Raw genomic sequence first — 14,103 nt, forward strand, 5'->3', positions numbered from 1 at the left:
TATAATTAGTTCTATATTTTACTTTAACTGGAATTGATTGTAAATGCAATATAAACTCTAGTTTTCAGAGAAGTCATATAATTTTACTCACTACTAAATAAATCAAAACTTTTAAGCACCATCCATTAAGCTATGCCATTACATCTGAAAATACATGACCAAAACACTAAATTACTGACTAAACCCGCCTTTTACTTAGAGGATTATAAGTTGAAATCTTTATCAAGTCTCTACAGATTTCATAATTTATTTTGATTTAAAGCAAATGAATTTATTTGAAAGAAAGAAGCTAAATTACAAATTGAATATATAACACTTCTACAACAGTCATGTTAAGATACAAACAAACAGACAAACAAACAAAAAACCAAAAACCTGGAAATTCTGTGGAAGAGGATAGAGTTTAAGAAAATGCAAATGCCTTCATATAGTCATTGAATGGCAACATTTACATCAGATTTTGATGGGAATGGTTTATTCTTTGCTTGCCCTGTTCTCTGACAATGAACTTCAACTGAAATCAAAGTGTAAGGACCTGAATTGTCCAGTTCCCTTAAGCCCTGTTAGACAAGAATGGCAGGGAATGCTGTGGTTCTGTCCCTTACTGTAAAGGTCTGGTGTGACATAAACTACTTTTCCTTTCATGTTCATATGCTTATTGTAAGGGTATGTAAACATTTTAAAACACAGATAAAACAGTGTTTTGTGATACTCCAAATAATAATTAATTTCAGTAACTAGCTCTTAACATCCATTTGTAGGTATGACTCTCAACCCGGTTTACTATTTTTCATATCAACTGTTTCCACATAGCTATGGATCTCTTTCCAAGCTACATGTTCCCTTCAGTAACTATTTTCTTTATTTTTGCTCATAGTCTTGGCTTAATTATTATAGCACAATTTTTTTTTTTGATTTTTGGAGATAGGGTTTCCCTGTGGCTTTGGAGGCTGTCCTGGAACTATCTCTTGTAGACCAGGCTGGTCTCAAACTCACAGAGATCTGCCTGCCTCTGCCTCCCGAGTACTGGGATTAAAGGCATGTGCACCACCAATGCCCGGCTTATTATAGCACAATTATACATTTGACAACTGGTAGGATAACAGTTTTTGTTGTTTTTCAGATACTTTTCACAATTATACAATGTCTATTTCATATGAATTTTAAAATCAATTCACTTCTATTTTTTTGCAGCTGAAATTACATTTAACTCATACATAAATCTATCTGGGTAAAAGTAATTACTTCCCAGAAAATTTTGTTTAATTATACTATTTTTAGATTATAGTTATTGAAGAATTAATTCGGGGATGAAAGACATTCTTATTGATAAAACTGTGTTGTATTTTTTGTGATTACAATCTCTAATTTTTCATAACTCTTGCATGTAAGTAAATGTTTCTTCCATTGTAACACCTGAATAAATCTGTTTTACTCTAAGGTTAGTTACTTCCTCACAAGCATTGTCTAATATATGGTGTATCAAATGTTCATTAATTTTATCTTTATTTGATGGGGGAAGTCCTTATGTGTATATGTTTGTATTATTGGTTGATAAATAAAGTGCTGTTGGCCAATAGGGAAACAAGATAGGTGGGCCTAGGAGTCGAGGAGGATTCTGGGAAATGTAGTAAAGTGGAAAGTGGCCATGTGATCCCAGCAAGAGAGGACATATGCTGCTGGCATCCTCTATAGGATAAGTCTTTATAAAATATATAGATTAATGGTTATGGTTGATACTTAAGACAGAGCTAGTAAATACAAAATCCTAGTCATTGGACAGCAGCAATGTAAATAATATAATACTCTGTGTGTTATTTGGGGGCCCTAATGTGGTGGCAGAATTCAGGCAGCTGGTGGAAAGAGTTATCGTTACATTTATTTATAAAAAATTTTAATTTCTATGAAACAAAAATAGACTCCTTATTCCCTAAAAGTAGAGCAACGGCCATTTAGGTCTTTATATACATTCTTATTAGCCCAGCACACACATTTAAATCTGGAAACTTAGTTGTGCCAAGGTATTTTTGTTGCTTTAATCAATATAATTATTTTAACCTGGTTTTCGTAGAGAATAGATTTTTATAGCCAAGAGCATGCAGCTTTTATAGGAGAAATGAAAGCAAAGAATACAGTAAGACTAGAGTATCACATTATTGGTACCATAGTTAATACTTGGTTGCTTCAGATAACTTTTTTTCTCAGTTTTGGAATTTGGTTAAATCAAGGTCTCTTACGATGAACTACTTGATATCCGGGAGGCACTGGTACTTACTGACAAGTGTCTGGCCTTGTCCTCCCCATGCCACCCCTCCCATCACACTGTCCCCTGCCCGTCAGAGAGCATACACATGCAAACCTCTCCTCAGAGGGTTATGAAAGGATTCGCTAAACTGTAAAATCATATAGAAATTCAGCTGGTTCTTTGTTTATCAAGATAACCCTTTGTTTAACAAAGGTGACCATGTGTCCAATAGGTTTTCTGTTGCCTTGGGCTTTCTGTGAATTGCTTTTACAATGAAGTTTTAGGAAACTAAGACTCTACCCCCACCCCACTGTGTGCACACGCACAGTGACAAAGAAGTATGCACATGGCCTATTGCTTTTCTGTCTCCCTCCCCTGTAATAACAGCACTTGGGGAATGTGCCTTTGCTTTTATGGCAGTCATTTGCTTACAGATCTGAGTAGCACTGAGTGACTCCCCCTGCACTCTCATGAGTTAGTTCACTGGGGTCAGATGCGCTTTCTTTCTCACCTCAGCCCCTCCCACATCTAGCAGAGCATCTGTGAGCTATACAACAGAGAACAAAAAATAATCTGCAGGATGAATGAACCAAAGCACATCTGTTCAGATACCACAAATATTTATTTTAATTTCCCTTTCAAGGCAAGAATGCTTGTTCCATGACATTGTTAATAAAAAGGATTGTTAGCATAAATGGCTCTGCTCCTGTATCTTTCCTAGAATGCTAATTTGACATTTGCCCAGAAAGCTAGATCAGTCTGACTGGAGGGGCAGAAGCTGCCAGTCCCCAATGGATAGCCACTGCCCTCAGCAATCTTGGCATTTACAATGCTTCTTCATCACTCTGCCTCTGTGCTTTACATGAAAGTATCTGACGGCTCTGAGGGGAGGCTTTTAAAGAAAGAAGGTTAGTTTTGACTGATATACCTGAATTAGAGAAAGAGGTTATGAGAAATTTATAGTGGTCAAAATATGCATGCTTGTATGTATGCATGTATATATGTATGGCAGGGCCCACACAATATACTGGCACCGCCTTAAGTCACCCTCATGTATTCCTGGTAGAGTTTCTTGCTGATGATTTTAGCCACAGGCTGAATCATGTCTGCTTGCCTGCTCTGTAAAGTGATCTTCCTTTATTAGATGGAGTCTTGAGTGAAGGGTGGTGGGGACCATGTCTTCCTAGGTCAATATTCTGTCTCTCCCCCACCTCTCTACTCTCTGCAGATTGCCTATGTGTGTGGGGGTTGGGGGAGGTTGACAAGGATGCCTTGGAGAGGGAGTAGAGTGCTGATAGTGCGCTTTTCTTGGTTCATGGAGCAGCTTTCCACTGGAACTGGTTTAAGACCTGAACATTATTATGGGAAACATCCAAATGTTTCTTGACTTTTCCATTTACAGACTGAGAAAATCAATATGATACTTGAAAGCACCATCTGTAAATATGGGAATTTATTTGCTTCTCCAGGAAGGAACATTGTAGGTTCTGGGGAACCTTTTACATCTACTTTTGGTAGATGTAAAAGTAAGTTATACATTATTTTTTTTCCAGCAAATGTGTAGATATTCTAACAAAATTACTTACACATAGATATGACCTCAATGAACTTGAAGTAATAGAACAACAACTGAACAGTTGTGCAGTCAGATCAGAGATAAAGATAATTTTGACAGAGATAAAAATCAAGAGACTGTCAAGACAGAAGGTGCCTTATGCAGCTTTGTGCATAGAAACTGCTCATTTAAAATAACCAGCGGTGAGCATAGAATGAATGTCTCCATTAATAAAGAGCAGGTAAGGAGGATTAAGGAGTAGAGATTATTTTCTCACATTCCTAGAAGTATGCACAGCTGGTAACATTTGTCTTGTATCCTTAAAATATCAAACTGTTCTGAGGTTAAGCCTACCAAGTCCAGTAAGACATACCTCACTTATTTAAAGGGAAAGAGGAGAGTGTAAATGAAGCTGAGGGGAAGGAAGGGCCCACACTCTTTAAATGCAGCAATGCCTTTGTCTTCTTACTGAACATAAAGAGGGATGGTGTTGTAGGCTGAATTTGACTAGCAGTTCTGAAAATCATGACATAACACTGCTTAGTTAGGTTGCAGGCTAGAATCCATGCAAGGCATTAGCTGTTACCTCTTCATGGATACATGATTAGTAAAAATGTGCAGGTTTACTATTAGAATGTTTCACCAGTGATTCATAACTCAATGTGCCAGTGAGCAACTGCTTCCTTAGAGAGGGACTCTGCAAGCAGGATGAAAGAGACACTTGCTTCTTGTCAGATAACAACCTTTTGTGCTTCAGGATTTTATATTGTTCATGAGAAGAATTTAATTTTTTACATGTTCCAAGCAAGGGAGTTCATTTTCCTCATTAAAAAAAATCCCAAATCAATCCAAACCACATCTAACTCAGAAAAGGGTTTGTATTCTTCCTCTCTCTCATTTGAGAGAGGAAAAAATTACTTCCTCTCTCAAATGTTTGACATCAGTATAGAAACCTGGAAGATCATATTATGTGGGATTATATGATTTCTGTATGTGACTATGGCAACACATTCAATTCACTAACCAAGATTACATTTAAATATATTCTAAATCTTGTATTGAAAATAAGCAATACCACAAAAGACACTTCTTGATATTTTATGGAGAAGACAGCTAAAGCTTGGTGCACTACTAATTGGGACAAGATTACAGAGTTAATCCAACAAATTACAGAAACACTTCTACTTTGTAGCCAATCAAACTAATGAATGGCTTCAGGCCTTCCTGGAACCCACAATTGGCAGGATTTACACATTGGTTACAATAATGTACAATCTTAAACATAAAGGCCATTTATAGAAGAGAGCTGTTAAAAAGGCCATTTGTACTGTCACCAATATTTCTTAATCAGTTGATAATTTATAGTAACATTTTACATGCTCAAATATCCACTTAAAATAAAATATTGCTACAGAAAATGATGCTTTGGGAAAGTCAGGCTCTAAGGCTGAAAAAATTACTTCTTGCATTTGTAACTGGCTTCTTGTTAAATGATGGTTGAGTAGTTTCGTAGTTTTATCTCGTCACCTTGCAAATACCATAAATTGTAGGACTTAAATTAGCATCTACTGATGATCTTACAGGTCTGGAAGTGAGGAGTCTGGGTTCAGCACGCCTGAGCTCTTTCCTTAGTACCTCAAAGGGTTAAAATTCCAGTGTCATTTGTCATTTCTGATGCTTTCTCACAGGGATCCCAGAGCCTCTTCTCAGCACAAGAGGTTGAGGCAGGAGTCCCTTTCTCCTTTCTCATAGACAAAAGGCCCTTGCTCTCTGTGTCTGCTCTATCCTCAAAGTTCACAACAAAAAGTTTACCTTGAATGAATTAGAGAAATTGGATTAGATCAAGCTCACCCAAACAATTGTCTTATTTTAAAGGCAAAAGACTTGTGATGTCAATTCTAGCTTTAACAACCCTCCACAGCCCTGCTTTGATTACTATTTTTAATTAATCAATTAATTAATGTATTTATTTTACATCCTGACTACAGTTTCCCCTTCCTTCTGTACTCCCAGCCCCTCCTCCAACCTCCCCTCTACCTCCCTCCCCAACTACTCTTCCGCTGTTTCTATTTGGAAAAGGGCAGGCCTCCCATGGATATTGACAAAACATGGCATATCAAGTTGTAGTAAGACTAGGCACCTCGCTTTGTATTAAGGCTGGACAATGAAACCAGTATGAGGAATAGGGTTCCAAAAGCCAGCAAAAGGGTCAGAAACAGGCCGTTCTCCCACTGTGAAGAGTCCCACAAGACGATGATGTATACAACTGTCACATATGTGCAGAGCAGTTTTTAATTGATTAACTGAGAGGTGGCATGTGTAAAGCAGGGGTACGGAGAGAGTATGAGTCATCTAAGCCAGAGGTCTTCAACTCCTTTGTATGTGTGTGTGTTTGTGTGTGTGTTTGTGTGTGGGGGGTGTTCAAATGACTCTTTCACAGAGGTAGCATGTAGGATAGCCTGCATATCAGATGTTTTTTAGTTTTGCATATCAGATGTTTACATTATTATTCACAACAGCAGCAAAATTACAGTTACAAATTAGTAACAGAAATAATTTTATGGTTGGTCCCCACGACTGAGGAACTATATTAAAGGGCTGTAGCATTAGGGAGGTTGAGAACCACTGATAATTGTTCCACCCCTACTAGGCTCTCCAACATTTGAGTATCCTCTTGGGAGAATTAAAGCAAGGGACACACAGCATGGCACTTTATTCATATTGGTTACAATTAAGTGATAAATGACAAATCACCTTGAGGATTTAGGTGTTAAAGATATATATATATATATATATATATATATATATATATATATGTTTGTATTCTTGAAGTTCATGAGGAAATAATTAATAGCTTAAAGTCACATGGTAGCCCTGTCTTCATCCAAGACTCTAATAATCTGTAGAATTGGATATCTGCAATGTATTGAATATCATGGTTTCCTGTTTAAGTATTATATTTCAAAATTTATAAGAGGGCTTCTTTTTAAAACATATGCTCAGATACAGCATATAAAGAAGACAATGACTCTTCTGTTGAAGGCCACTGAACAGATAAAACTATTTTTACAATAATCAAACCACATTGTGAAAATGATTTATGTACACCACTCTGTGGAGGAAGATTTTTCTTTTAAAAAGCAAAACCATTATGAATCTTTATTTAAATTCAATAAATGTAATGTGATATATTTAGAAGGTTTAAAAATGAAGCCAACCTTTAATTTGCTATCCTCATGCTCTATGTGTTTTTTTAAATGAGGATGTTGGTGTGTATCTGGACTTAATAAGCTTGTATTTTGAGCAAGGGATGGTCACACTTCTTGGTCACCAGGACATGGCTGGTCAAAGTAAAATAAATGCTTAAGGGAAAATTCAGTACACCAGAGAATAAGCTGAATATAACCTTAGCTTTTAATTGTCAAAAGAGTATGCTTTATTCCTTATGGAGCAGGACACACCTGTATTTGCCCTTCTCTCCAAGTTTTAAACCCTGTGGAAGTCATAGGATGAACATGGTCTGTAAGGTCCAACTGAGAACAGACATCTGCAGAGCTGATTAAGGTCGGGAGGAGAAAACCGTGGTCCTTCCTCATTTTATAAATGAGGAGAGCAAAACTGAGAATGCAGGGGGCTTTCATAAGTACCCAGATTGAGCAACGACTGAACAGAGACATGAATGTGGATGTTTTCGTTTTAGTTTGCCAATGGTATTATAGCTTTCTTTCATAAACACTGTATTTCTACCACTATGAGAAGTGCTTTGGTGTAGTGTTGTAGTAAGCAGAGAGATAGTGTATTGACTCTCACCCCATTCTAAAGGTGGAATCCCTGCCTTGATTTTCACTTCTCTAGCCCTTGTTTCCCATCTTATGTGGCCATTCTTACTGACCCCGTAAACCCGTACCTGATCATTTTCTTGGGTATGGACCCTTACTATCACTGATATACTTTCTAGAAGATAGAGACACCAAAGTAGACTCACCTTTGGTTACCTTTTAAAATTGTAAATAATAATGCCTCCTGTGATACTAACCTAGATTAAAAGACAGGAATCCCATGAGAACTACTGATGCCTATAACACTTTAGTTTCTTTAGGAAAGTGTTCTATATGAAAGAAAACAAAAGGGGGTAAGCCATCACGATAACGTTTGACAGTGGATATTCTTTTTTAGGTGAAAATATTTGGAATTGTATATAAAATGTAGTCCTAAAGTGTCACAAGGAGAACAAGTTCAGTAAGACAGCTGATTGTTAGAACTTGGATCTTAGGTATGTCTTTGGGGTCATATGAGATTTTAAGCTTAGTGTTTTCCTATGAGCAAAGACATTCTAGTTTTGTTTCTCCCTGTTTTCATAGAGGCATGTATATCCACTTCACAATATATTTTATGTAGAAGCAGGCTGCACTGGGATTCACATGGTCCATGGCAAAACTAGACAGTGCTACCAAGGCAAATCACCTAATCTGGGCAAACATTAGTAAATCCATCTCTAAAAAGGAATGGAGTAAGGAGTTAGCTTCCAGAGTCACTATGGGGATTAAAATTAGCATGGACAGGCTTAGCTCTGTGCTGTCATATATTATAAACACCTAGGTCTAAGAGAGATGGTTTATCTCTCAGTAGGTTTGGTATCTACTACTCTTGCAGAGGACCTGAGTTCAGTTCCCAGCATTTGTGTCTGTTGACTCACAATCACCCGTAACTCCCTGCTCCAGGGGACCCACTGCACTTTTCAGGCCTCCTTGGATACCCACACACATGCCTATGTACCTACACACAGACACACATATACACAAAATTCAAAAATGAGAGCTGGTCGCTGATGGTGCACACCTTTAATCCCAGCATTTGGGAGGCAGGAGAAGGCATATCTCTGAGTTCAAAACCATCCTGTTCTACAGAGTGAGTTCTAGAATAGCCAGGGCTATACAGAGAAACCCTGTCTCAAAAAAACAACAAAAGCAACAATAATCTTTAAAAATGTTCAGCATCTTTGTTATTATTATCCAGTGACTAAAAGAGATAATTTTTTCTTTAACATGATATTCTCCACATTTTCTACTATTCTTGACCACGGAACATGTAAACATTGCTATAGGCATTTAAGGAAATAACTTCAACTTCTTTGTGACTGAGATTGTTTTTAGTAAATTTTTTCTCAGGGCACTAGATGGCGACCTTCACCTTTCATAAAAAAAAAAAGTTTCATTACTACTTCTGCTCCAACAAAAGAGCTGCTGCAGATTTAGAAGAAACAAGGGTAATGCCACATCTCACAGCTGGACCACTGGAATCCCACCATGTCCAAAGGGTGGAGAAGCCAACACCATGACATCACAGCCTTGAACTCAAACTTTTATACTGCCCTGGGCTTGGGCTATGTCTGCAACCTTTCATCTTATCAGGCTTCCCTTGTGATCTAAATTACACAGTTTCAGTTAATGAACAAGACTTTTTTCCCTTCCACGCATCAACATTATTTTAAAGTGACTCACTTAAAGCCAGACAGTGGTGGTGCACACTTTTAGTTCCAGCACTCGAGAGGCAGAGGCAGGCAGATCTCTGTGAGTTCGAGACCAGTGTGGTCTACAAGAACTAGTTTGGACTCACTTAAAAATAAGTTTAATTTAGGGAAAGTGGCGGGTTTCGAGTTCTGACATACATATGGGATTCTGGCTTAAACGATCCCTTTAATAGGCAGAAGAAACACTTAAAACCTCTCTTTGGGGCCAGAGAGATGGCTCAGAGGTTAAGAGCACTGACTACTCTTCCAGAGGTCCTGAGTTCAATTCCCAGAAACCACATGGTGGCTCACAACCATCGTTATGAGATCTGGTGCCCTCTTCTGGTGTGCAGATATACATGGAAGCAGAATGTTGTATACATAATAAATAAATAAAATCTTAAAAAAAAAAACCCTTTCTTTGTTGCAGACAGGATAAGACATGGGAGAGTTCTCAAGAACCTTTAGGAAACTATTTTTATTTTTCCATAAGTAATGTTGAAACTGTACCCTAGGCTTTTAAACGTGATAAAAGTTTTTTTTTTTTTTTTTTTTTTTTTTTTTTTTTTTTTTTTTTTTGTGTGTGTGTGTTTTGCATGGAGGTTTTTTTTTTTTTTGTTGTTGTTGTTTTGTTTTGTTTTGTTTTGGTTTTTGGTTTTTTGAGACAGGGTTTCTCTGTATTGTTTTGGAGCCTATTCTGGAACTCGCTCTGTAGACCAGGCCGGCCTCGAAATCACAGAGTTCTGGGATTAAAGACATGGACCACCAACGCCCAGCACATGGAGTAGTTTTTAAATACCCATTATTTTGAGTATTTCTAAAAAGGATTGTAGTGGATTCCCTTTTCACACAGGAGGTGACAGGAAACTAACCATCATTACCACCACACACAACTGAGTCTGGGTAGAGGTATTTGCTTCCCTTCAGAAATCCAGATGTTGTGCTTCATGATTCTAACCTAATGTAATCAGTGACTACAGCTAGCACTAGGTAATAAAGGATTTCCAAAAGAAAACATATTTTAGGGTTAGTTAGAAGCCAAAGCACATGCCTGTTTTCTCAGACCAGGTAGTATACTTATTTACTTATTTTTTAAAGTAAAAACACACACTATTTTTCCCCTTTAAAGGAAAGTGTTTACTAGTTAAGAGAAACTCTGTTTTAGTTGCATCTGCTAACATTTGTTAACTTGTTGCTCATTACCTGAAAGAATGCCCCCCCCCATTTACCAAATAAATGGAAAACAATGATTTTTTTTTATAAAACATGCTCTCTATGGTGTACAGTGGATATCTTTAAAGTGTAGTAATAATTACTAAATACTCAGGATCAAAGGGGTATAATAATTCCGTTAGCATTGGCCAGATGATGGATGCTCAGATAAGGGAGAAACAAAGATGAATACGGTTGCAATTTCCAAATTCAACTGGGAGGGTGAGCTAGCAGTTCAGCAGCTGCAGTGGCCACTTGAGAGCCATGAAAGATGATATTTGGGTGCTCAATATACAATATTTAACTGGAGTAGATGAAATAAAATCCAGACTTTAAACTGCTCACAATCAGCGCACGGCCTTGCGATTTTCCATAAACACTTGGCTCATCATGATATGCTCATCCAACTTCCCCTCCAGCTGTTTGGTCCACAATTTCCAGTGAAGTTCTGTGCTACCAAAACTCGGAATTGCTATTATTGCTGTTGCCCTGTCGGTCATTCTTATTAGTGAAGGTCTCAACCTCAGAATTTGACAGCGAGAAGAGATGCACACATGTGCGCCTTCTCTCATGACCACATCCAGGCATGCAGAGCAGAAAAGAAGGAAATGGCGAAAACAAAGATGGGTTTCTTTTGGTCGTCTAAAGGCAATTTAATATTTATGAACTCTCTCTCTCTCTCTCTCTCTCTCTCTCTCTCTCTCTCTCTCTCTCTCTCTCTCTCTCTCTCTCTCTCTCTGGATCCAGTTACAAGCACTGCGTCATCCTCGAGAGATCACATGGTAATTGTTGCTATTTCAAGGATCAAGTGTCATAAAGCACCCCATCCCACTCCCTTCTTTTGGTACCATATAGCCTAGAAGAGTGACTGTGTGATGGAGTAAGCTCAGGCTCTCTGGTCCAGCCCTCCGTAGAAACCAGGCTCTCTCGGTGGGGTGGCGCGCTCGCGTATTCTCACCAAGCGACTGGGAAAGGGGGACGAGGGAGGGGGGTCTCAGGGGAGGAAGGGCGGCTCTAATTGGTTTCTCAATGAAAGATAATCACCTATTCCCCAGAGACGCTAGGGATTAGCACTCTGCCTCTCCTCTCCTTCCTTTTAGACGCCTCATCGTCCCCTCTGAGCTTCTAGTCCATTCAGCAGAAGCGATCGCAGGAGCGGGGCCACACTCTGTGTTCCCGGCTGAGCGCCCCAGTGCCCGGCTCGCTGCGCTGCGCTCCTCTGCCGTCCCAGCCGCCGACTTGCCGCGGGAGGAAAAGTTTCCAAAGGGGGGGATCTGGCTTAACCATAAAAATGAGTGAACTGGAGGAAGACTTTGCGAAGATTCTCCTGCTCAAAGAGGAGAGGATCAAAGAGCTGGAGAAGCGGCTGTCAGAGAAGGAGGAAGAAATCCAGGAGCTGAAGAGGAAGCTCCATAAATGCCAGTCGGTGCTGCCGGTGCCCTCCACCCACATCGGCCCGCGGACCACCCGGGCACAGGGCATCTCCGCCGAGCCGCAGACTTACAGGTCCTTCCACGACCTGCGCCAGGCGTTCCGGAAGTTCACCAAATCCGAGAGGTAGGCGCAGGGCGTCGCGGGGCAGGGGCCACTCTCTCCCCGTGCCCGTGGGGACTGCGTTAGGGGCGGCTGGGGGTGGGGGTTTGCGGCTCCGGGATAGCGCAGGGCGCCCCCTGCTCGCCGTGGCGGTCCGGGAAGGGGAAGTGTTTATTTTTGTTTCTGCGCATCACGTGCTGTGGTTGTCTCTGGCGGGCTGGGAAAGGCGAGCTCTTCGTGGAGACGCGCCCCTGTGGCGTGGGGGTGGGGAGAGGGACCGCGGAAAGTTTGCTACCTTGCGCTTGACGGCGCGGGCTGCTGCCTCTCGGGGCGCCCACACTGGGACTGAACCCTGACCGTCCCCTGGCCTGGAGAATTTCCCAGAGGCGACCCAGGGACTCAGGCCGCGGAGTGACCTGAGGCTGGCTGGGGTCGAGTTCAGTTTAGAGACAGAGTTTGTCTGGATACAGTGAGCTCTGCCAAGAGGGCTCTGGCCCGGTTGGGGCGGACCAGGGGCTGGTCTCCACCCCAAAGATCCAGCCTCCAGCAACGGATTGGGAGGGAAGGGTTATTCACAGGGTCACTTTCAGGGGAGCTGTGATGTCATCACGAGAAGGCCACTAAACTCCACCTCTGGGTGCTCATTTGCTTGCTTCTGTTCCTTCCACAAGTGCCACACTTAGTTGTCCTGGGGTTGGTGGAGGCTGGGTCACCTTGCACGTGAAGCAGGATAGGGACAACTGCTCATCCCAGTGCAGGGGAACGAGCACTTCTGTTTGCTTCAATTTAAACCCCTTCCTGGAAAAGTTGGAGTAGGGAGCGAAGGGAGGGAGTGCTTTCTCTAGGCGCCACCTCGCTTCTCCCTTTCTTCCTCCCTGGCATTTTAAGAGCCAAATTCTTCCATTTCCAAGTTGTGTAGTGTCTTCGGGGTGTTCAGAGGAGGCTGGATGGATTTTGGCCACAGTAGGAAGATTTTGCACTCCACACACCGCCTTTGCGGAGAAGGCCGATCGATCGGTTGCAGCGTTAAAGCCCTGTGGACATTAGGGAGAGGAAGTGCAGACTCCAAAGCCCATTACTGGCTTTTAGTCTCTGGAAGTGCAGGGCCGAAAGTGCATTTCTCAGGATATTGAATATTCCATTAGGCGAGCCTTCATGCCCGCCTACCTCTTACCCTCTCCCTCTTCTTAGATCACTTGGTGTCTGACTTTGGGGTCCTCCGGAGACTACTAAACTCCCCAGCCCCCAATACACACACACACACACACACACACACACACACACACACACACACACACACACACGCACACACACACACACACCCTCTTGCTTTGAGGCTAGCTCTTCTAAAGAGGGAGCCTTATCAATAGGTCTTCTCTGGGCCAGTTCCAAGGCCCCCATGTTCCTGCACCTTCACTGTACTGTACCAACTCTCTAGTGTGTTGATCACTGTGTGAACAGCCAAAACAGACAACCAGGAGGTTCAAAGCTGTCAGAAGATCCAGAGCTAAGAGTGGGTGGGGATAAGCAAACAGGAATCCTCAGGAAGGATACCACTTAGGAACGCGGGCTTTTCTGAACACGGATCTCAGACAGCTTTCAGATACCCCGAGTCACCTTCCACTTTTGAAGTGACAACGGTACCTTTTGGCCCAGCCTGCCTTGGAAGTTCCTATTGCCCAGAACGAGGCCACGCCCCTCCCACTTGGGCTGAAACTGCAGAGTTAGTCTTTGGCCTGGCCCGAGCTTGGGAAGCTGCTACAGTCCTGCCTCCGCCTGGCTGTGCATTCCGCGGCCGCTGCCCTGCCCGGCGCTCGCTCGGCAGCTGGAATCAATCTGCCCACCTCCTTAAGAAGCCACTTCATCAGCGGTCACCAGGCAGCTGCTTGCCTCCCAGGGCTGCCGCTTCGAGCTTTATCGCATTTTTGAAATTTCAGATTTCGTGTCTGGGCTGTGCCGCTTAGAGTAGGGCTTCACAGAAGAGAGGAAATTCTCACCAGGGTCTGGAGAGGAAGGTGTCTGGGCTGTGCCGCTTTCCCAGAGCCCGCT

General features: G+C 41.5%; 1 protein-coding gene across 1 annotated transcript in view; it reads left to right on the forward strand.

Moving 5' to 3' along the window:
• Positions 1 to 11,801: 11,801 nt before the first annotated feature.
• The window catches only part of Prkg1 (protein kinase cGMP-dependent 1), a 1,162,521-nt gene continuing 1,160,219 nt past the window's right edge, over positions 11,802 to 14,103 (forward strand). The window contains exon 1 of the mRNA XM_027406413.2: positions 11,802 to 12,078. Within this exon, the coding sequence (XP_027262214.1) occupies positions 11,813 to 12,078 (266 nt within the window). The 5' untranslated portion in view covers positions 11,802 to 11,812. The remainder of the gene's footprint in view (positions 12,079 to 14,103) is intronic.

The sequence above is a fragment of the Cricetulus griseus genome, chromosome 3 (assembly GCF_003668045.3).
Source record: "Cricetulus griseus strain 17A/GY chromosome 3, alternate assembly CriGri-PICRH-1.0, whole genome shotgun sequence".
In the NCBI taxonomy this organism is placed as follows: domain Eukaryota; kingdom Metazoa; phylum Chordata; class Mammalia; order Rodentia; family Cricetidae; genus Cricetulus; species Cricetulus griseus.